The sequence below is a fragment of the Petaurus breviceps genome, unplaced genomic scaffold (genome assembly GCF_028583685.1).
Source record: "Petaurus breviceps papuanus isolate PSGF00001 unplaced genomic scaffold, PetGlider_PUasm1.0 90925, whole genome shotgun sequence".
Lineage (NCBI taxonomy): Eukaryota > Metazoa > Chordata > Mammalia > Diprotodontia > Petauridae > Petaurus > Petaurus breviceps.
In genome coordinates this window covers 15,581,003-15,606,520 of record NW_027187380.1, presented here as the reverse complement: position 1 = coordinate 15,606,520, position 25,518 = coordinate 15,581,003, and the positions used below count along the sequence as shown (strand labels likewise).

The following is a 25,518-nucleotide window of genomic DNA, read 5'->3' as shown; positions in this document are numbered from 1 at the left end:
ACACACACACACACACACACACACACACACACACACACACACACACACACCCCTATTTGTGTCTAATGGTAGCCATCTCTAGGGTGGGGGTGGAGGGGAGGAAAGGAAAAAAAAAGAAATTTACATGATAATTTTATTGTATATTTGAAAGAAATAGCAAGTTGTGCATAGTAGATTTGCAGTTTTATGTGCAATCATCTTTTTATTGTACTAGGTTATGGAAATTCTTGTTTTATTCCATAAATTAAAAATAAAATTTAATAATGAGAAAAAGAGATAGAAAGATAACATACCTGACTAAATGTTATTAGAACATGTTTCCCTGCAACGGGATAGGCTATTCTGAATAATTTCTCTTCCACCTAGTTTTCCTCATGACCAAAATTAATGTATTTTTGAGATGTTTGGCCCAAGGGGAAGGATACAGTTTGATTTTAGAAAATAACTTTTCCCGGGGTAAAACCAACTGACCTGTTTGAGGACCATCTGTTCAGTTTGATAAACATCTTTGAAATGCTGACTATGTGCAAGGTATTTAGCTGCTGAGGGTACAAAGAGAATGAAGCTACAAATTAGGAAAAAAACCTGTAGAGATTCCTTAGTCTAAATATTGAAATCCTTTTCAGTGCTATTTCTCATTATTTCCTCCCATGCACACTGCATTCCAGGCACACTGGAAGACTAGCTCCCCCTCAATCTCATCCTGTTCCTGAGTTCTCTACATTTTTGCAGGGCCGTGTTTCATGCCTGGAGCACACCCTCTCCTCATCTCAGTCTAGTGAAATCCTTCTAGGTTCAGTTCAGATGTTACCTCTTCCATAAAGCCTTTCTTGATCTACCTGGCTAAAAGTATTTAACTTAAATCTCCACTCACTCTCTTTTTCAAATTAACTTAGAACACTTTGTAGTCTTGCCTTTGCCCCTATTATGTATGTGACTACCTTAATATTATATACTTATCTGTTCTAATAGCACCCATAGCTTACTTGCTCTTCTTTGCACCCAGGGCCCTTAGAAAAACCACCCCAGACTCGAGGTAATCTACTCAAGAAGCTGTTCAATTCAACAAATATTTATTGAACTGAACATCCACTGCACTCTTTAAAAGCCCACGTGGGACAGGAAGAGAATGTGATGGTAGAAGAAACCCAGAGAAGAAAAACACCAGAGACCATGTAGTGTGTGGTACATGAGTTTTTAAACTGGGGTCTGTGAAGTTGTTTTTTTAAATCTTTTGTTAACTGTATAATTGATTCCCTTTGTAATCTTATATAATCGATTATATGCATTTACAAACATTATCCTGAGAAGGGGTCCAGAGGCTTCGCCACACTGCCAAAGGGGTCCATGATGAAAAAAAAATGGTTGTAGTGGAAAGCACACTTAGCATTAGGAAATCCAGGTTGGAACCCATATTCAGACATCATTAGGTATGTGGCTATGGAAATGCTATTTCATTTCTTTCAGTCTCAGTTTCCTCCTATGTAAAATGGGGGTAGGATCACATGCACCAACTTCCTCACAAAACTGTTTGGAGGAAAGTATTTTGTGAACCTTCAAGTTCTAAATGTGAGCAATTATCATTAACCTGTCAAGCACAAAACCCTACATGTGGGCAAAGACAGCGTGACTTTGAGCATGTGACTGGAGCTCACCCTGATCTTGGCTCCTCTAGCTCAAAACTCATCTGGGATTTCACTGAAGCCTCCTGGTCTTCGGCAGAAAAGAGTTAGAAGGCTGGGGAGTGTGTCATGATGACCCAGGCCCTGCCAGCCTCAATGACATGGCCAAAAGTGTCCAAATAAATTTCTCCTGCAGTTGGGATTGTGAAGTCAGCACAAGCTGGAGCCTCAGAGATTTACTGCAAATTAAAGTTGGCCCTGAGCCAAACAGAATTGGCCAGGGGAAGCTGATGGGTCTGAATTCTCAGCCATTGATGAGTCCACACTGCGTAGGAGTAAGAATGTCAGACCTGTGGAAACCTAGGGCTTCTGTGATGAAAGGAAGTCTGGGGCACAGAGTTATGCAGATGAGGAATTTGCATATATTCTTATCATTATCAAGCAGAAGCACAGTTGGACATGCTCTACTCAATGAAACAGACACAATCCCAGGATAACAGGCTACACTTGGGCTGCCTTTCCAGGAATTGGTAGCAGCATTCATTATCACCATGGGAGAAGTCTAAAGTTGGGATAGAGGGTGGACTGGCTGCAATGGGCTACTGAAGCTGCTCTAAACTGGAGAGGAGAGGCAGATGGGGAAGGGGAGGAGGTGGAGATATATAGGGGGAGAGGAAGAGAAGGGAAAGAGAGAGAGAGAGAATGGCGAGGAGACAGACAGGGTTGGTAGTGGGAAAAGCAATGATTCCTCCTTGTAAATTGGCAGGCAGTGTGGAGGATTTCTGTCAGTGACAGGAATAGGGTTTTGAAGTGTAGTCATTTGTGGGAGGAGAAATTAGCTAAAAAAAAATACCAGCTGATTCTGCTCTCAATCCAACACAAATCACTGAGTGGGAGAAGGAGGCAAAGGGCGCTTGGAAATGGGAAAACAGAGAAATCTGGTTTGCAAGTTACAATAGGAGTGCCTGCTTTATCCTTGTGCCTGTCAGTTGGGGCTTGAGGGGTTTAGGTGGTTTTTCCCACCTCCTCTGAGTTGTCGGAGGGCTCTGGGGAGGAAAGGCACAGTTGAGAGATGTTGTGATGCTTGCTTTTCTTTTGGGGCAAAGGTGCCTGTGACAGCTGAGCTGGGAATACCTACATTCATTCCATCTACATAATGTCCCATGAAAAGCAGGCTCTGATGCCTCCCAGGGACTGATGAGCAGAAGTTACCATGGGTAACTTCATCCCCTTCCATTCACTCCTGTCCAGGGTCAGCAGAGATACATAAGATTAGGAGGTAGGCTGGTCAGTAGTCAGAGCATTGGGGTCTACACATTGGCTTCTCACTTTATGCAGCTCAGTTCCCTTCCCTACCCCACTCCCAACTCCCCCAACTGTGTTTGGCTCTTGTTCCATGCCAGATAAGTCAAAAATTATTTAATGACCATGGGGAAATTCAAAGGAAAAAGGAATCTCCTTCAGATGGTTAAAACCTTATTCTGCTTACTAAGGAACTTCAGCTCAAACCCATGAAGTTAGAAATTAACATCGTATCATTGCCCCTGCATGATCAGAGGGAAAAAAAAGAAAGAAAAATTTCCTTCCTTGGGGCAGGAAGCAAATTAGACAAGAGAGAATGTCACATTGCAGGAATGAGATGATTTCCAAAGTTGTTTTTTTTTTAGCTCCAAAATGTTATAATTTGTATTTAAAAAAATGCTAAACTGTATGGCTTTACTTGGGTTTGGGCACCAGTAGGACTATACAATTCCCAGGGTCCTTTCCAATTTTGGGATGCTGTGGTTCTTCTGGTTATAGGACATCTTTTCTTGGAAGGGTTGGTTTGGACTCCAAGTAACCTTGAGTTAGGAAAAGCAAATAGATTCTGGGATAATGAGGAAGAATTCTTGTGGGAACCTGGGAGGGTCATGGATTGCAGAGCCTAGCATCTTAAGGCTATCTCGTAAGTTTCTACTGGTTTGCGGGAATATGGAAACCAGAGATGGGACAGTCAAGAATGCAGAAACAATTGGCAGTGCACCTTCTTCTTGGAATTATTGAGTCTCAGTCTAACCATGGATAATTAATGAGGTTTGCTTTTCTAAGCAGGAGTTGTACAGATGTGGAGGGAAGTGAACATCTGGCTCTTCCAGCTTGCTAGCTCTCTTGCTAGAAAGAAGTATTCTGCCCCATATCAAATTCCCTCAGCACTTCCTTCTGACCTCTTCCTGGGCATGGTTCTTGAGTCAACCACCTCTTTCTGTACACTAAGACTAGGATAAGGAATCAGAATTCCTGGGATCTATCCTTAGATGGATGGGGAAAAGGTCCATGTAGGACCATCCCCGGGGCTTCACACACTTCTTTGACTCGTGGCTTAGTCTTACCTTAATTTCTAATTTTTTCCCCCTTAACCTATATCCTCTGTTCCTCACCTTCTCTCCCAGATTCTGCCTATTCAGAGAAAGTAAATCCCTCTCTCCAACACTCAGTTGTCCACCACTTCTTCCAGCATGCTAAACTGGCTCTGCTCATGGTTAATGAGGAGATCCAGGATTGAACAGTATTTGTATAAGGACCCTGCCTAATGATTCCAAGGGCCATTCAGGGACTTAAAACAGTCTTAGAGGACATCAAGTCCAATGCTCTTGTATTATAGATAAAGAAACCCAAGCCTAGAGAGGTAAAGGGATTTGTGCAAGGTTCACCAGGTACTGACTGATGGGGCTGAGCTTAGAACCTAGGTCTGACTCCCTGTCCATGTCTACCATGCATGCAGCAGGTAGAGATCCAGCAGTCTTACCCATCTACTGGAGTTGGATACAGAGTGGGACCAGGTTGGGATAGGATGTTGTGACAGGCTGTACTCAGACTCTAATGGTGCTGATGCCATGATTACTCTAAGAACTCATGAGTTGAGCTTTGATCTAGAACATTCTAGATCTAGAACCCACTATCATCAGCAGAGCTCCTCCCATCTACTGATACTCTACCCTGACTCATTCCCTACTAACAATCTCCTGTCCCACTCTCCCTCTTCTACTCATGGTGTTGCCACTTTCCTGGCTGTGTAAGAGTAATCTACTTTCCTCACCCCCATTTTCCCTTCCCTCATCCCCATCCACCTCAATCCTACACCTCCCAGGTCCTATTCTGGCTCTGCTTGCCCTTTCCACCATGCCCTCTATATCTCCTAGTCCATAATTAATAAATTTCCCTTCAATTTAAATGTCTTCCTCTTACGCTTCTTCCATCTCATGGAGCTCACAGAGGCCTGGATCCCCCCAACATGACACTGATCTTCCTGGATATCCTTTCCAATAACTGTTGCACCTTTCTTTTCTCATACTTCCTGATACACTCATCTCAAAGGCGAAGTCAGAATGCCTCCCATACTCCTTTGTCATTTCCAGACTCTCCCTCTGCTTCCGTCAATCAGAAACCTTTCATCCTTTGAGGTTCACTATATCCAAATTTATCACCCAAACCAGATCCTAGTGGATGTTATCTACTGATAGCCAGGTTATTCTCTTTCCTTTCTCAATGACTTCAGTGCCAGGTTCACAGTCTTCCTCTCCATCCTAATTCTTGCTCTTATACTAGAAGACTTTAACATATATATTGATATTCTCTCAAACACTCTAATCTCCCAATTGGTCAATTTGCTCAAATCCCATGACCCAATCTTTTATTCCACCTCAGTTCCTCACAGGGACAGCAAAACCTTTTGATCTTTCCAACATATACAAGTGTTCTACTTCTATGGTCAAGAAATCTGATATTCCTTTACTCTAGCATGATTTCCTATCAGTCCATCTCTCCCTATTCTTTACTCATCTTAAATCTATGACTTCCAATCCTTCTACTTCTCAGTTCTTTCTCCAGACATTACCTTACTTTTCATAATTCTCCAAATCTTGACCCTTTCCAAACTGTGGAAAACTCGTAAGTAAAACTCTTAAGTAGAGTTTTCAACTCTACACTATCTTTTGCTCTCTTGACCTATTGCTACATATCTCTCTGCTTTGGATCCCAACCTTGGATTACTCCTACCATTTACCTCCTTCTCTCCTCTTCACATGATGCTGAATAGAGCTGGAGGAAGTCATACAACCATGTTGATTAGATTCACTACAACTTTGTATTATCTAATGTCAACAGTGCCCTCACTGGAGAGAAGAAATCTTTTTAATCTACCCTAACTGAATTTCTAGCCCATTTGACAAACTTAGTCTTTAAGTCTCCTATAACACCCCTTCCTCCAAATCTCTCAGCTGAGGTTCTTGACTCATACTTTATTGAGGAAATAGAGGTAATTGGCCATGAACTCCCTCTTCTCACAACTCCTTGACAACATCTCCCATTAACTACTCCTTTACTTAAGTCTCTGGTGAAGAGGTGGACTTTCCCTTTGTCAAGGCTAACCTGTCTACATGAACCTTTGATCCCCTCTATTTCTGTGTTTACCAGAAGATTGTTCTGCCTTTCATCATTCTTTTCTTTCTTATATTTAATCTCTTCATATCAATTGTCTCCTTCCCTGTCACGTAAAAACACTCAAGTCTTTCCCATACTTCACTAAATCCTTCACTAGATTCTGCCATTCTCAATAGCTATCCACTTATATATGTTCTTTTTTCCCCCAGCAAACATCTTGAAGAATATGTCTACATTTCTTTCCTCCAATTCCTCTCACTCACAAACTCTGCAGTTTGGCTTGTGACCTCATCTTACAAATGAATCTGCTCTCTCCAAATTACTAATGATCTCTTACTTGCCAACTCTGATGACCTTTTCTCATGAATGTGCTGGTAAATGTTTAGCAACTAGCTCTCTGGGGAAAAAAAAAAAGAACACAGGACACACTTTTAAGTTTAATCTCCATGATTAACATTTTTTCCACTGTCTTAAGACAATCAACAAAACAATAAATCAAGCCCTGACTTTGCCAGTTTCTGAAGTGTAAATGATCACACTGAAAATTTAACATTTAGCTGGAGGGCTCAAACCGGTTTTTCTCAGTCCTTACCATGCTCATTTCTTCTTTAGCATTTGACACTGTTGACTACCCTCTCCTCCTGTGTATTCTCTCACCTCTGGTGATCTTTTGTCTTTTAGTGATACTGCCCTCACTTCTACCTGTCTAACCACTCTTTCTCAGTCTCTTTTTCTGGATCATCACCCATGCCACATCTCCTAACTAGAGGTGAACCCCAGAGCTCTGAACTGGGCCCTCTTTTCTCTCTACAGTCCCTCAATGACTTCAACATGAGTCTAGTTCTCTCTATGAAGTTTGACTCCTAGACTAGACCTCCCTAGTGTCTCTCTTCAGCTTTACCTATTGGACATTTGAACTGGATGCTCTGTAGAAATCTCAAACTCAACATGTCCAAAAAAGAAGTCACTAGCTTTCCTGCAAACCTACTCCTCTTCTGAATCTCCCTATTATTGTCAAGTACACTACGGTCCCTCTAGTCATCCGGTTCCACAATCTGGGTGCCATCCTCAACTTCTCACTCTCATGCCACAGGACCCATCAGCTGATACATTTTGGCTGACATCTATATCTCCTGCACATGAAAATCCCCTTTTCTCCACTCACATGGCCAATACCTTCCTGCAGACCCTCATCACCTCTTCCCTGGTATATTGAAATAGTTTCTAATTGATCTCCCTGCTTCAAATCACACTTCATTCTTGAAAATGATCCCCCTAAAGCTTATATCTGATCCCTCCTACTCTGTAAACTCTGGTGCCTCAAGGATCAAATACAACCTCCTTTTAAACATTTAGAGCTCTTCTCAATTTATCTCCTTCCCATCTTTCTAATCTTCTTACTCGTTCTCCCCCTCCATGTACTCTTCTGTCCAGATGCATCAGCCTTCTCGTTATACATGACACATGACCTGCCACTTCTTGTCTCTGGGCTTTCCCACTGGTTGTCTCCAAAGCTCAGAATCTACTTCTTTCTCACCTTTGCTTCTTTTAATTCCTAGTTTCCCTTAAGGCTTAGCTCAAGCATTTGACCCTTTGCAGAAACCCTTTCCTCTTTCTTCCAACTGCTAATACTTTCTATGTCCTTCTAGATGCCTTGTATCTGGTTTGCATGTTGTGTGTGTGAATGTATGTACCCATGCCAACAATACATACGGATGTGTAAATATGCATATATATGTATATATACATATAGGGCAGCTAGGTGGCAGAGTGGATAGAGTGATGGGTCTGGGGTCAGGAAGATTTTTCTTACTGAGTTCAAATCTGGTTTCAGACATATAACTATCTGTGTGACCCTAGGAAAGTCACTTAATCATGTTTGCCTCAGTTTTCTCACCTATAAAATGAGCCGGAGAAGGAAATGACAAACCACTCCAGTATCTCTGCCAAGAAAACCCCAAATGGTGCCACAAAGAGATGGACATGACTGAAAATGACTGAATGGCACACACACAAATACAAACACATTATATATATGTGTATATATACACACACATAAAAAACAGATGCCAAGTCCCTGCTACAATGTAAGTTCCTTGAGGGGGAGGACTGTTTTGCTCTTGTCTTCATATATCCAGTGCCTGCCACATATTAGAAGCTTAATAAACGCTTGTTGATTGATTCCTGTCAATGAGAACAATACCCTGGGCTGAGTTCTTCAGGGCAGATGTGTTTCTTTATATGTCTGTAGTAGAAGCAAGGAATAGCTTTCTTTAAAAACATGCTTCCCTACCTCCTCGTCTGTTACTGCCTGAGCAATGGCAGTCTGTGGTCCCAAATCTACTGTGCTACATAGACGCCCCTCTCTCCCCAAAGATTCATGGATAGATTCCAGGGGGTCCATGGATGGAAAAGAAATTACTTTATCTTTGTTTCAATATAATCATGTTCCCCTCTCAATCCTATGTAATTTATTTTACATTTTTAGAAAATTATTCTGAGAAATAGTCTTCTCTAAACTGAGGAAGGGGTCCTTGCCACAAAAAAGGTTAGGAACCCCTGCTTTAGTAGTTCTCACATACTCTCACTCTCTCTCTCTCTGTCTTTCTCTCCCCCACTCTACAAGTACTCCTAATTTCCCAGGAGCCTGGCTAAGAGCCTTCATAAAGCTTCATCATTCTTGGTACCTCTTTTGATGAAACCTTAGGATCTTACACTTGTCAAGGTAGTCAATGTCAGCAGCTCAGTCCCTTTTGCAAATTATCTCTCCCAACTCCTGCTCTGGAGGGAGGCCTCTTCCTGCCTCTCCTCTACACCCTCAAGCCAGACAAATACACTCTGTAATCCACCTCTTCCCCAATTAACTCCCCCTCCCCAGCTCCTTTCCTGAAGATGGAATGGCCCACTCCTTTATCAGTCTAGTCCCCAGACCCTGTGCTTACTTTCCACGGTGAGAGTGATGGGCTGGCTGGTCTTGTTATCCCCGTTCTTGTCATTAACAGCCTGCACGTAGTACCGGCCGGCGTCAGGAGCCACAGTTGACAGAATGACTAGGGTGTTATCCAGCGTGATGGCTCTGAGGAGGACAGAGAACTGATTGAGAGATTCTGTCAGGGTCACCCCCAAGCCTCCCTCTGAAGCAGTGTGGGACTGGGGAGGAGGAGAATAATTCTGGAAACTTACTGGGAAGGAAGAGTAAAGGAGGGGAGCAAGGGGGGAGAGGGGAGAGAGAGAGAGAGAACACGTATGTGTGTGTGTGCTGATGAGAAATGGGAAATGATAAGAGGAGGGCATAAAGCTAAAATAATCATGCCTCACATCGATATTGAACATTAACATTTTCAATTCATTTTCACAGACATTATCTTTTCTGATCCTCACAACCCTATGAAGGAAGTCTGGATGAAGAGTATAATCCTTATTTCCGAGTCAAAGAAATCGAGGTGCAAAGATATCTGTTATTCCTTATCTATCTCTGTCTAGATATTCCTTAACCTTGGCAGGGCTGCATCTTTCAGCCCCCATCCCCCTAATTTCACCTTATGCCTGAGGCCCAGTCTTGCTATAACTGATGCCAATGGCCCCCAATTCTTTTTCCTCCCATGGTCCCTCTCTGCCTATAGTGAAAGTCACACCCTCTACAAGGTCCCTGGATGTCAGAATCAAAAATAGATGTGTGTGTGTGTGCTGGACTGGAGTGGAGGATTGGGTTATATATGACCACTAATTTCACCTTCTTTATGGAATTCTATCTTCAGAAGGTGATGGATGAATTCCCAGTATGACGTATTTTTTAGCATGGGAGGTTTTGAAAAGCAATTGGGGGGAAATCTCATGGGGTACTTTTCAAAAAATCCTAGTTAGGAGAACAGGAAAATTATCTGGGACTAGACATGTACCTATATATAACATGAGTTCACATATTAAATGACTGCTGAATAGTGCTTGACCTGTAAGAAAATATCTATTTGTATAACATCATGTACTTGATAGTTTGATTCAATTAAATTCAACCAATGTTTATTAAACACTTATTACTACATGCACAAGGTACCATGTAAGAGCCTGGGCGTAAAAGGATGAAGACATATCCCCTGCCCTTCAAGGGCATAGTAGATATTAATGTGATAATTTAGATGGAAGCTTCATGCATAGGGGATTATTAGCCAAATGTCCTGTTGGATTCAATCCATGTCTCTTTCTGCTAAGAAATAACAGCTCCTGTCCCCATGCCTCAGTTTCCCCCTCTGAAGAAGGGTTAAAAAACAACATCAAACCTGACTTTTTCCATCTAAAGACATCTCTTCTCTCCCTGAGGATGGACAGGTGTCTGAGAGGGTAGAGTGGTACAAAGCTAGAACTATATCTCAAATCTGAATTGTTTTTACCTTGGGACCAATACTGGAGACTCTAGAATACCAGACTCAAGTGAGGGTATATATATCCCAGCTGGGAATTCACTGAGCCTCATTATAGCCCTTAAAAGTCTGACCATCAACAAATTTTCCTCTTTTCTTGTTTTCCATCTTCTTTTATTCATTTCCCCATTGACAAACAAAACCATTAGTTTGTCGAGTCTAGCTCCAAATTTTAATGTGATGTGCATGAGACAGCTGTTAAACATCCTTAATGTTAGTTTAACAAGGACAAATCCAGTTGAATCCTTTTCAGATTTTCCCATAAGGTGAATGTTACAGAGTTTTAAAAAGAGTCTCTCAAAGGAACTGCTTCACAAATGTCTCTTTTGTTTATACTTTCACCAGGGTTAGGGGTTTTGCTTTTTTTTTTTGCTGTTGGTCTTTTCTGTGTCAGTTCTCTTGCCATAAGCAGAGCTCCAGGGAATTGCAGAGGATGTCTATTTACTCTGTTCTTCCCCAAAGGTTCCTTTCCTTCCTGAAGAATCCTCTCTCTTTTCTCCCAGTTTCTTCCAGTAACCTGGGCAGGGGGAATTAGAGGTAGGGGCTGGCCCTGCACAAAGGCTTGACAAACTGGTGGTATGCAGTGGTAATGTATAAAGTGCTGCCCTTGGAATCAGGAATACCTGAGCTCAAATTTGGCCTCTGACACTTAGTAGCTGTGAGACTCTGGGCAAATTACTTAACCTCTTTTGGTCTCAGTGAATCAGTCTGTTAGCATATGTTAAGGGTACACTATGCACCAGGCAAAAGACAGCCCCTGCTCTCAAGAAGCTTAGAGGCTAATGGCCTCAGTTTCCTCATCTGTAAAATGGGGATAACAATAGCAATTATCTCCCTGGGTTGCTTCTTCCATTGAGCAGCTAGATGGAGCAGTGGATAGAGTGCCAGGTCTGGAGTCAGGAAAACTCACCTTCCTGAATTCAAATCTGGCTTCAGATACTTACTAGCTGTGTGACCCTGGGCAAGTCACTTTACCCTGTTTGCCTCCATTTTCTCATCTGTAAAATGAGCTAGAGAAGGAAAGAGCAAACCAGTCCAGTATCTTTGCCAAGAAAACACCAAATGTGGTCACAAAGAATCGTACACGACTGAAAAACAAACAACCAAACAACACCACCTTCCATGCTTGTGGGAGGATCAAATGCAAAAACATAAATAAAGGGTTTTGCAAACCTTTAAGGACTGCATAAAAGCTAGTAATTGTTACTGGTATTACTTGTGACCTCAGTACCTCTGTCCCTGGTCTTACAGACTCCTCTTAGAGTGCCACCATCATTTAAAGGCTAATAAGGAGAAATCTTTCTTTTGCCAAAAGCCAAGAGAGGAAGTGTGGTGCCATGAAAAGAGTGCCAGGTTTTAGAGTCAGAGGAGTAGAGTCTGCAATCTGGCTTTAATGTTTCTAGCTGTGTGACCTTGGGCAAGGTACCCAAGTCACTCTGGGCTTCAGTGTCTTTATCTATAAAATTACGGAGTAGGATTAGTAATGATAATAGCTCACATTTATAATTTTTTTTTTTGGTGAGGGATTTGGGGTTAAGTGACTTGCCCAGGGTCACACAGTTAGTAAGCATCAAGTGTCTAAAGCCATATTTGAACTCAGGTCCTCCTGATTCCAGGGCTGGTGTTCTAGTCATTGCGCCACCTAGCTGTCCCAATAGCTCACATTCTATTACTGTCAAAGACACCATCATCTTTCAAGTCACACAGGATGGTACTTAGGTAGATGTCATAGTGCCCTCCCCTCCCCCCCATATCCAATCTCTTGCTAAGTCTTATGGATTTTACCTTTTCAACATCTCTCAAATATACCCCCTTCTCACCTCTGATACTACCACCACTCTATACAGGTCCTCATCACTTCAAACCTGAGCCAATGCAATAACCTGCTGGTTGTTCCCCTAGCCACATGTCTCTCCTCACTCCAGTCCATCCTTCATTTAGTGGCCATGGTGATTTTCCTATAGCACAGATATGATCATTTCACTTCCCCACACCGTCCCCCCTACAAAAAACAAAACTCCAGTGGTTCCCTATCACCTACAAGATCAAATATAAAATCTTCTGTTTGGCATTCAAAGTCCTTTAAAATCTAGCCCCAATCTAGCCTTTACACTCTTATACCCCATCTCCCCCCACCCAGTCATCTTTGAAGCAGCAACACTGCCCTACTTGCTGTTCTGAAATTCTCTATCTTTTGATTCCTGGCATCTTCTCTGGGTGACTCCCATACTTGAAATGCTCTCCCTCCTTAGGGAAGCCCCTTGGCTTCCCTTCAAGTCCCAACTAAAATCCCATCTTTTGTGGGAAGGTTTTCCAAACCTCTCTTAATTCTAGAGCCTTCTCCCTTATTTACTACTTAACCCACATATAGCTTGCTTTGTATATAATTGTTTGTTTGTCGTGTCCCCTTTATATTGTAAGTTTCTTGAAGGCAATGACTGCATTGTGCTTCTTTCTGTGTCCCCTGAACTCAGTACAGTGTCTGGCACATAGCAGGTGCTTAATAAATGCTTACTGACAGGCAGAACAGCTCTGTGATATAGGTCAAGTATTATCCTCATTTTATAGATGAGAGGCAGCACGGCTGTAGTGGTTAAGGATTCAAGAAGACCTGTGTTCAAGGTCTGCTTCTGAGAAATGGTGACTGTGGGCAGGTCATTTAACCTTTCCCTGGGCCTAGAGCTAAGACACTAAGCTCCATAACCTGCATTGTTAGAGTCACTTACCAAAATCTCCCTCTGCCTATGAAATCTAGGGATTGGTCAGTTCTTTCTCCCCTGCAAATGAGGAAATCAATGTTCAGAGAAATTGTGACTCAGGGTCACAGAGCAAGATTATATTGGAAACAGGATTAGAACTCAGATCTTCCTGAGACTGAGTCTGGTGCTCTAATGACAATGCTAGGCTGCCTCTCTAAGCCTTAGTTTCTTTATCTATAAAATGAGAATAATAGTGTCTGTCCCACAGGATTGTAGGATCAAAAAAGACAGTGCAGGAAAAACACAATGATGTGCTGATATTGATGACAGTTGAGTTGTCAGTTAGTTCTAAATCTGTGATCATGTACATCCTTCCCTGCTTTCTTCTCTCTCTTAACAACCCTTTCCCCCATCCTGTGTACAACAGGGTATATGCACACACATATGCAAGAGAACACACACATACATGCACGCACGCACACACAAATGTGCGCACAGACCTTTTGGTGCACAAACAACCTAGAGAATAAAGCTAGGAGATTCTAGTATAAGTATTATTTAAATTCATAGCTAGTTCAGGTCATGCAGATTTCAATGTCCTTATTCAATTGTCCTGTCCTGGCTACAGTTATTGGCTCAAATTTAAAAGTAACACTGTACCTTTGATACCCCAGCTTTTGTCTATCCTCACTCCTTTTAGGGCTACAGAGGCAATGAGGCATCAGGCAAAGCTGAAGATCTGGGCTGTAGTCAGTCCCTGCAGAGGTATTAGACAGCTGTGTGACTTCTGGCGCAGTTAGGTGACACCACAGTACATAGAGCCCTGGGTTTAGAATCAAAAGACTCATGTTCCTGAGTTCAAATCTGACCTCAGATACTTACTGGCCATGTAACCCTGCGCAAGTCATATAACTTTTTTTTGCATCAGCCTCCTCACTTGTAAAATGAGCTGGAGAAGGAAATAGTAAACTACTCCAGTATCTTTGCCAAGAAAACCCCAAATGGGGTCATGAAGAGTTAGACATGACTGAAATGACTAAACCACAAAATCATCAACAACAACAAGACTTTAAGCAACCTATTTTCTCTCTGTTCTTCAAATAACAACAACAGCAATAATACTAACTTATACAGTGCTTTAAGATTTGCAATGCACTTCACAAGTATTATCTTATTTTATCCTTCCAAAAACAATGCAAGGTTGGTGGTACTATTACCACCTCCAATTCACAGATGTGGAAACTGAGATAGGCAGCAGTTAAGTGACTTTCCTAAAACAGACCAATTAAATTAAAAACAAAAACTTTAATTCAATGGATTGACCAAACATTTATTTTTTTTTAATTTTTAATTAATTTGTTTATTTATTTATTTTTGGTTTACAATATTCAGTTCCACAGTCCCTTGAGTTTCAATTTTTCTCCCCCTCCTTCCCCCCCCTCCCATTATGGTGGCATGCACTCAAATATAGGATCTACAAATATCTTCACATTAATTATTAGTTCAGGTTGTAAAGAAGGATTATAACTGATGGAATGATCAGTGGCAAAGAGGAAACAAAACAAGAAAAAGAAACAGTGAGTAGTTTGTTTCAATCTGCATTCAGACTACACAGCTCTTTTTCTGGATGTAGATATCTCTTTCGATCATGAGTCTTTTAGAGTTGTCTTATAACCTTACATTGCTGAGAGGAGCCTAGTCTATTGAAGTTAGTTGTCACACATACATTGTGTCTGTGATGTGTACAGATTTCTCCTTGTTCTGCTCTTCTCGCTCAGCATCAGTTTATCTAAGTCTCTCCAGATCTCTATGAAGTCCATCTGCTCCTCATTTCTTATAGCACAATAGTATTCCATTACATTCATATACCACAACTTGTTCAGCCATTCCACAATCGATGGGCATCCCTTTGATTTCCAATTATTCACCATCACAAAAAGAGTTGCTATAAATATATTTGTACATACATCTTCCTCCCACTTCTCTGATCTCTTTGGGATATAACCCTAGAAGTGGTATTACTGGGTCAAAGGGTATGCACTTATTTACAGCCCTTTGGGCATAGTTCCAGATTGCTCTCCAGAATGGCTGCATCAGTTCACAACTCCACCAACAGTGCATTAGTGTTCCAATTTTTCCACATCCTTATTTATCATTTTTCTGTTTTGTCATCTTAGCCAATCTGGCCAGTGAGATGTGTTGACCAAACATTTAAATAGTATCCACTATGTGTAAGGCTATATACTGGATGATGTGGTTATGAATAAAAAAAATAAAAGATTTGCCCTCTCATTAAGATCCTCATGCCAAAATTGGGCTACTTTAAGGACACATCTCTTCAAAACCAAAATGTCAGAGCAAGAGTTCTGAAGTCCCATCCATCTGCTCTGAAAATCCTAGAGTTTCCAGAAGTAAGAAGGCTGAGAGGACCACTAAACTTTACTAGCTTTCTTTACACTCAGATGATTTCTATCTTACTAGAAAGATTCCCTTTTCCCTTGTGATCTCCGTTGATAGCTAAAGAGAAGATAATAAGAACTAACATTTGTATAGCCCTTTAAGATTTACAAAGTACTTTTATGATACATTATGTCATTTGATCTTTGCAACAGCCTTGTAAGGTAGATATTGTTATTAATCTCATTTATAGATATGGGAACTAATGCTGAGACGTTGACTTGTCCAGGGACCCTGGGAAACAGGATTTGCACACAGGTCTTCCTGACTTTGCTCCTTAGCCCAATCACTGTGCCACTTTTCCTGACCCCAAATTCTTTGTTCTATCTGCTGGCCTTACATCCATGGAAGCATCCCAAGGGAAAACATATTAGCACTTGATTGAAGTTAACAGGAGATCAATTAATTTACTCCTATGCTTTACTCTCCAAAATGTACACAACTGTATCCAAGCTCTGCGACAAACTTCCAGACAATTTAACCCCGGGGATCAAAGCTTTTGAAGAAAGTGGCTAGAGTTCTAAGCATTGAAATTCCTGGGGATGTGCAGAGACTGTGCCTCAGGATCTGGGAGGCAGCTAAGTAGTTTGGTGGATAGAACTCTGGTTAGGGTCAGGAAGATCCAGAGTCAAATCTGGATTCAGACACTTACTACCTGCCTGACTTAATTTCCTCAACTATAAAATAAGGATAATAGTTGTATTTACCTACTTGGGTTGTTGTGAGGATTAAATGAGATAATACTTGCAAAGCACTTATCACAGTGCCTGGTATGTAATAGATACTTAAAAGAATCTTCCCTTCCTTCCTGAATCAGGGCTGGATTCCACAGCCATGACCCCTCTGGACCCTTTTTGTAACCAACTCCATCATACTATTCTGCTGGGTTAGTTCTAAATGGCCAAGATCCCACCTTCCAATCGTCTACTCCATGACAATACCCTTCATCTGAGCCCATGGTGTGCTATGCCTGGGGACACTTGATAATTTAATTAGAGAACTGAGTAAGTCAGATTGAAAGCTCCCCAACAGCCTGTACATTCTTCCCATTGTTACTCCTCTTGCCTCCTTTCCCACAACACACAGCCGGGAGATGGATAAGGTGTTAGTAATCACTGTTTAGACCCCAGCAGTGGTGTAGCCCATAGATAGAACTCTCTCTCTACCCCGCCTCCCTCCTCCCCTCCAGCTCTCTATGGCTGATAGCACTCATTGGATATGTATACCCTGCATACAGATGCCAGAGAATTTGCTTCCAGGGGTCCTGTCTACCCAGCTATGAATATTAATCTGCTGTAATTGTTAAGATAAAACCATTGGCATGGTATTCTCATATATTCAGCATGGAGAATCAAATGGCAGAAGGAGGGGGAGTGTCTGTGTGTATGCCAGGATCATGGGGCAGGATGGTGTTGTGAATTAGAATAATCTGAGAGGGATTTGGTAAATGAGACTGGGATGATGGGAATGAAAATGTAGGGAATGAAGAGATGATAGAATTGTGGTGTTTCATATTTACAGAGGATGAACTCCCTATTGTAGGGTAGTATTATACGATGACTTTCACGATGTCTGTCTCAGCTTTGTAAAGTTAGACAGTGGTATAGGAGAAAAGAATTAATATCCATGCTAACTGTGCACTAGCAGGCTTGGGCAATGTGGAAAAGAATAATTGTGTAATCAGAAGACCTAGGTTTGAGTCCTAAGTCCACCACTGTGACCTTGGGCAAGGCAATTCACTTCTCTGCGTTCCAGTTTTCTCAAGTGTAAAATGGTAATAACAATCACAGGATCATAGATTTAGAGCTCAGGTTCATCTGTATCAACCTTCCATCATTTTACAGATGAAGAAACTGAGGGTCAGAGTGGTGAAAGGACTTGCCCAAAACCACACAGATAGAACTGGAAACTGAACCACATCCTTTGACTGAGAATCCAGCATTTCCTTTCATTGCCTGCCTCACAAGGCTCTGGTGAGGATCAAATGAAATAATGCTTATGAAACACACTGTAAGCATACCACGCATGAATGTAAGTATTCATTACCATGGAGAGAATGACTAGATTCAGTTCAATACATTTCTAAGTATGTCATAACTGAGTCTTTCTCCTTAGCTGTAGACCTGCATTACAAACTGCCTATTGGGCATCTCAAAATGAATGTTCTTGTAGATATCTCAAACTCAAGATGTCCAAGATAGAATCTATTGTCTTTGCTCCAAATATCATCCCTCTCTAGAACTTCCTTACTGCTATTGAGGGTGCTACCATTCTTTTAGTCACCCAGGTTCACTATATATCTTCTGGATATCTTCTGATTCCTCACTCTCACTCTGCTTACATATCCATTCAATTGCCAAATCTTGTCCTTCCCATCTCCATAACATCACCTCATCACCACTCACACAAATACCACATTAGTTCATTCCCCCATGATTTCCTGCCTGTATTATTACAACAGTCTCTTATTTGATTGATTTAATACATATCTCGCCCCATTCTGGTCTATCTTTCATTTATTGTTGTCAAGCCATTTCGGTTGTGTCTAACACTTTGTGACCCCATTTGGAGTTTTCTTTGCAAAGATACTGGAATGGTTTGCCCTTTCCATCTCCAGCTCATTTTATAGTCCAGGAAACTGAGGCAAAGAGGATTAAGTGACTTGCCTAGGGTCACACAACTAGTAGGTGTCTTAAGCCAGATTTGAACTCAGGAAGAAGAATCTTCCTGACTCCATGTCTGGTGCTTTATCCACTGTGCCACCTAACTGCCTCCATAATGGTTACAAAAGAGATTTTCCAAAAGTGCAGGTCTGACCTTATAATTTCTCATTTTTTCCAATTACATTAAAAAAAATTTAGCATTCATTACTTAAAATGTTGAGTTCCAAATCTCTTCCTCTTTCCACCCCTCACTGAGAAAGGCAAGCAATTTGATATTAGTTATACATGTGTAGCCATGCAAAACTCATTTTCATATTAGTCATATTGTGAAAGAAAACCCATCATTCCTTATTTAATAAACTCCACTTTATGTTTTAATTCTTCAGAGACAGTTGTTTTCCACATCTCACTCCCATACAGCAACACTGTAAGGTAAGATGTTGGTATTAAAAAGGCGAGCCTTTGCTTTCATGGGGTATGTGGACTCAATAAAAGAATGTCACAGTTTCCCAAATGTAACCAAGCCTGCTCTGTTCCTATTCAACTCTAGGCCCAGCTTATTGTCCATCTCTACTGTCTGTCCCAGATATACATACTGCTGGAAAGCATAAAGGGTGTCTATACAAATGCATTTTGAAATCTGGGCAGTATGACATGCTTCATCTACTCGGTCTATTGCTATGTAGAGGGCCAAGCCAGAATCCTTTGAGTGACTACAGATATCTTCCAGGAGGTCCTTCAGTGTTCCAAGCCTTGATACAGTCGGCACAATATCAGCCAGTGACAGGACGTGGAGGTTTTTGTCATCCCCAGTGAATCCCGATGTAACTTGGACTCTGTAATGGTTCTCCTTCATCACAGTGGCAAATGTCTTTGGTGAACTTTCATCTCCCTGTTTAATGCCTCATGTGATGACTATGCTCAGAGTGCCACTGAACAGGGTAATCTCTGTTATATCTTTCAAGGAATCTTGAATGAGCTTGAGGTGTGGATGGGAGACACCTTGTAAACAATACTGTAAAGCATTGTTCCATTCTTCAAAATCAAATAATTTTTTTTGTCATCAACAAACAAATGAGGGGAGCTTATATGCTTTAAGCCTTTCACTTAATTGTGAAATGGTAAAGATATGGTTCATTGTTGAGTATCACCTCCAAATGCCTACCTGTTCTCTTTTAATACCCTCACTGAGGATGACTTTGATTTATATAGATGGGGGAGTAGGCATGTGGGGCAGGAGTAATTGATTTTTCTTTTGTTGCCTTTTTTTGGTATTAATAAGATCTGAGAATTTTTCTCCATGCTTTTGGTGTCTTCCTTTTCCTCAGAAACTTTGTATATTAGTGACATTGCAATGGTTTCACTTCCAGGATGGACTGTCTCTATGTAGAATTGGTCCTAACTGGATGCTTTTCCTGTCTTTCTCTTTAGGGTCACATTTCTACCTTTTTTCCAAGCACTTTGAGGTCTCTGATATTTGGATCCAAGTGTGGTGGTTCCACTGTCTTTGATGGAGAAAGTCGTTTGTTATAAAGATTTTTGCAAATCTTTTCGATTTTTCTTCCATTTGTTGTCCTCCTTCCATGTTCATCCTTAAATGCCACTGGGATGACTTTGTTTAGCTAGATCTCTCACAAAGCTTTCTTTAAGCTGCTTTTATCTCCCACTGCTTCTCTCTGCTTTCTGAGATACTGCTGCTTATAATCTTCTAACATCCTTCTTTGTAAGATTTTTACAAATAAGTTTATATTCTAACATGATAGGGTATAAGTTGAATATGATGACCTCTAAGGTATCTCCCAACTTAGAGATACCACAATACTGCCAAGGCCAGGAGGGAAGGTTTCAGGGAGGTTCCTATATTGGTGGATGAAGTAATTCCTTTGCTTATAGCCTTTTTCAGAGGTGTTACGTGTTGTTTTCAATGTTCAGTTACCCAAGAGTCAAAGTGCCAAACCAAACCCAGGGAGTGCACAGAGGGTCCTTGTTTGAGCTGAAAGGGCCTGTGTATTTATTTAGCCTACCAACCAAAGCCAGCCCTGGTTCCTCCCTGCCACACCTCCCCTCACACAGCCAAAACACACAGGCGCCAACGCATACATGAGTGCAAGTCACAAATGCATACATCCAAGCTTGCCTGCCCTTCTCTCCTGCATATATCCCTTTGCTTCCGGGTTCCCTTCTCTTGGCCTGGCAGGGTCTCTTCATCCTTCCCCAGGGGAGCTGTCCAGGACCTCCAATATTCAGCTTGACTCACATATCCACAGCAACAACTCCAGTCCATGGAGATACACCTTCATAATATCTCTTCCATCCATCCATCCATCCCGTTTTCTCCACTCCACATAGCCACCACCTTAGTTCAGGTCCTCATCACCTCTCACCTAGACTACATTGCAAGAATATCCTTATTAGTCCCCCCTGACTCCAGTCTCTCCCTTTTTCAATCCATTTTCCACCCAGCTGCTAAATTGATATTCCTGAAGCACAGGCAGTCTGGCCATGGTACTCGCCTATTTAAGAAACTCTAGCAGTTACTTTTGCCTCTAGGATAAGATATAAACTTTTCTCTTTTGCTTTTAAAGCCCTTTACAATCTGGATCTAGCTATTTTCCAAGTTTATTGTACTCTATTCTCCTTCATGCACTCTGTGTTCCAGGCAAACTGGTCAACTTGTTCTCTGTACACAACATTCAATCTCCTATTTCCATGACTTTGACAGGCTGTCCCCCACCCCATCCCATGCCTGGAAAGTATCTCCCTTCTCTGTGTTCCAGGCAAACTGGTCAACTTGTTCTCAGTACACAACATTCAATCTCCTATTTCCATGACTGTGACAGGCTGTCCCCCCACCGCACCCCATGCCTGGAAAGTATCTCCCTTCTCACTGCTACTTCATAGAATCCCTGACTTCCCTCAAAGCTCAGTCCAAAGTGCCATTTCCTATAGGAAGCCTACCATATCCCCTGGCTTGCTTTTCCAGCATGGGCTGCATTTTCACTCACTCATTTCCTAGCACCTCCCACCCCACCCTGAACTCACTGGCTGAGGCAGAGGAGTTAGAATATTCCTTGCTCTCCATCTCCACTTTCAGGTTCTCTCTGTCTCCATCACTAAACTTTCCTCCTTTGAGGTCATATCTACAACCCAGTCAAAATCCTGGTGGCAGTTGTCTACACACCTCTAGGATGCTCTCCTTCTTTTCTCAATGAATTCGGTGACTGGATCCCAATCTTTCTTTTCCCCCCAATTTTTGCCCTCATACTAGAGTACTAGAGGACTTCAACATCCACACTGACACTGTACTCTCTCAAACAACCTAATATCTCAGTTCATCGACCTACTCATTTTCCATTACTTACTCTTATATCCCATATCAGTCACACACAAAGGTTGGCATTCCCTTGATCCTGTCGTCACACATAAATGCATCACCTCCATGTCCATGAACTCTGAAATTCCCTTATCTGATCAGTCTATTGGTTTTGCACCTCTCCCTTGGTCTTCCTTTACCAAACCTTGTTCTTTGGTCCATACCATGACTTCCAATCTCTTCATCTTTCATTTCTCTCCCAGGCCATCACCCTTTCATAAGCCAAATCTTCCTCCTTTCCTCATTTTGTCCCCTTGGTGAGCCAGTACAATTTTATTCTGTCTTCTTCGCTTGCTCTCTGGCTCCCTTATATTGTGGATTTTGGTCTGCCAAGGCTCAGCCTAATATCATTCCCACTGTCTACCACCTTCGTTGCTATACATATGCTACTGAATGTAGGTGGAGAAAAAATTGTGCAACCTTTCTTATTGAGTCCACTACAGATTTATATTACTTAACCTCAACAGGGTCCTAATGGCTACAAGGCAATCCTTTCACACCTTGCTAATTAACCCATTATTTCACTTCCTATAGTGAATCTTCCAAATCTTTTCATCCCTTCTCAAAGCCTACAATGGCTTCCCCATCTGCCAATCCTTCCAGCTGAGAATCTTGTCTTATATTTTATGGAAAAGCTTGCGACCATTTGCTGAGAGCTTGTTCTTCTCCTTTCCTTATCTCTTATCACCTAGATACCCTTTGCCACTATCTCCTCTTTTATCCTTGTTCCACATGATGAGTTGGCTCTACTTCTTAAGACCAGCCCTTCTACTTATACAATCAATCCTACTCCATCCCATCTCGTCCAGCCTACTGACCCCTCTATAATCTCCTTATCTTTGATCTCTATCTACTGCCTATAAACATACCCATCTCCCCCATCCTGAAAAAGACTCTCATTTGGTCCTTCCATTCCTACTAACTATTGTCCCACATCTTTCTTGCCTTTTGTAGTTAAACCCCTTGAGCAGGCCATCTCCAATAGATGCCTTCATTTTTTTCTCCTCATTCTCTTTTTAACCCCTTAACCACACAAGTTACCACATGATCATTCCACTGAAATTGCTCTCTTCAGTTACCAGTAAACTACCAATTGCCAAATCCCAATTGATTTTGAGAAATCCTTATCCTTCTTAACCTCTCTGCAGCATCTGAATATCAATAACCCTCTTCTTCTTGATACTTCTCTCTAGGTTTCAGTATACCCCTTCCTTCTGCTTCTCTTCCCACCTGTCTCACTGCTCTTTCTCAGTCTCCTTTCTTGGATCTTCATATAAATGACTTCCCCTTTAACTGGTGGTATCCCACAGGGCTCTTCTTGGGCTCTCTTCTTTTTTTTTTTTTCAAATGATTTATTAACTTCTGATTTACATCATTCATTTCTGCCAGATTTTGAGTTACAAATTTTCTCCCCATTTTTCCCCTACCCACCACCCCAAAATAGCAGTCCCATAGGATATCCCCTCCTCCAATATGCTCTCTCCCATATCTTCTCCCATACTCCTTTTGACTTTTCCAGGGGAACTCTATGCCCCAGTGTCTGTATATCTTATTTCCCAATTACATGTAAAATAGTATTAATGATAGTATATACATACATAGATTTTAAAACTTTGAATTCCAGATTCATTCCCTTCCTCTCTTGTCACTACCCTTACTGGGAACATAAGCAGTTAAGTATAGGTTGTACATGTGTGGCTAATGCAAAACAATAACATAGTAGATATATTATAAAAGACTGACTATATTTCCCTCCCTCCTATTCCACCTCCCACTTGTTCTATTCTCTACTTTCATACTGTCCCTTTTCAAAAGTGGGTGCTTCCAACTTTCCTCTCCCCCAGGTTGCCCTCCCTTCCATCATCCCCCCTCTCATCCCCTTCCCCCTCTACTCTCCTGGAGGGTGAGACACCCTATTTAGTGTGTATTTCATTCCCTCCTCAAGCCAAATTCAATGGGAATAAGGTTGATTCATTCCCTTTTGCCTTCCTATTCTTCCCCTCCATTGTAACCATTTTCCCTTGCCTCTTCTATATGAGATAGTTTACCCCATTCTGTCTCTTCCCATCTCCTCTCATTATATTCCTCTCTCACCTCTTAATTTCACCTTTTAAGTATCATCCCTTCCTGTTAAATTGGTCCTGTGCCCTCTATCTATCTATACCTGTAAACATATATACACACATTCATATATGTATTCATGTGCCCATATACCCTCACATATAGACATTATATATATATATATATATATATATATATATATATATATATATATATTTCTATTCCCTTCAACTACTGAGAAAGGTTTCATAAGTGACAATTATTGTTTTTCCATGTAGGAATGTTAATAGTTCAACTTTGATAAGTTCCTTATGATTTCTTTTCCCTGTTTACCTTCTCATGCTTCTCTTGCTTCTTGTATCTGAATGTAAAATTTTATATTCCATTCTGGCTTTTTCAACAGGAATACTTGAAAGTCCTCTATTCTACTGAATGACCATATTTTCCCCTGAAACATGATACTCAGTTTTGCTGAGTAGGTGACTCTTGGTTTTAATCCCAGCTCCTTTGCCCTCCAGAATATCATATTCCAAGCCCTTTGATCCCTCAGTGTAGAAGCTGCCAGATCCTGGGTTATCCTGATTGTGTTTCCACAATATTCAAATTGTTTCTTCCTGGCTGCTTGTAATATTCTCTCCTTAATCTGGGAATTCCAGAACCTGGTTATAATATTCCTAGGAGTTTTCTTTTTGAGATCTTTTTCAGGAGGTGATCAGTGGATTCTTTCAACCTCTACTTTGCCCTCTGCTTCTAAAACATCAGGGCAGTTTTTTTGAGAACTTCCTGGGGGATGATTTCTAGGTTCTTACTTTGATCATGGCTTTCAGGTAGTCCAATAACTTTTAAATTATCTCTCCTGGATCTATTTTCCAGGTCAGTGGTTTTTCATGAGATATTTCACCTTGCCTTCTATTCTTTCATTAGTTTGGATCTGTTTAACAGCACCTTGATTTCTCATAAAGTCATTAGCTTCCATTTGCTCCAATCTAATTCTGAAGGAATGATTCTCCTCAGTGAGCTTTTGAGATTCTTTTTCCATCTGGCAAATTCAGCTTTTTAAGGCATTCTTCTCCTCATTGCCCTTTTGAGCCTCTTTTGCCATTTGAGTTAGTCTATTTTTTAAGGTGTTACTTTCCTCAGTCAGGCTGTTGACTCTCATTTCATAATATTCCTGCACTGTTCTCATTTCTCTTCCCAATTTTTCCTCCACTTCTCTTATCTGCTTCTTAAGGTCCTCTATGGCCTGTAACCAGCTCGTATTTTCCTTTGAAGCTTTTGGTGCAGGAGTTCTGACTTCACTGTCTTCCTCCTATTCCATGCTTTGCTCCTTTTTGTCCCCAAAATAGGAGTCTAATGTTGGAATCTTCTGTCTGCTTTGTTTCCTTTGCCTGGTCATGCAGCCCCTCAGTCGCTTGACCCCTGGGCTTTTTGCCACAGTAGGACTCTGCCACCAGACAGGGGAGCTTTCATCCCAAACGCTGGGGTTTTCTCAGCTGCTGGAGGTATTAGATGGGTGCCCTCTCTGAGGTCTCCACACACTCTGGACACACACCCCAGGACCTCCACCCCAGACTGCAATTCAGATCCAAGCAGGTTAAAGCAAGAGCGATTACCCCTCAGACTGGTGCTTGATCCCCCTACACTATGCAGGCCAGGAGCTGAAGCTTCCAAGTGGTGCTGGCTGGCTGTGCCAGTGTGCACGCACTCCCACTTACTGGGTCCCAAAGTCCAGACTGTACTGGTCTCTCACTTTGTCCTTCGCATCTATATGTTGATAATTCTGGAAATGGCTACAGCTGTTGCTGA

General features: G+C 41.6%; 1 protein-coding gene across 1 annotated transcript in view; it reads right to left on the bottom strand.

The window, feature by feature from the left end:
• Window positions 1–25,518, bottom strand: part of SDK2 (sidekick cell adhesion molecule 2) — a 479,875-nt gene that overhangs the window by 146,936 nt on the left and 307,421 nt on the right. The window contains exon 5 of the mRNA XM_069076864.1: window positions 8,984–9,117. Coding sequence (XP_068932965.1) covers window positions 8,984–9,117 — 134 coding nt within the window. The remainder of the gene's footprint in view (window positions 1–8,983; window positions 9,118–25,518) is intronic.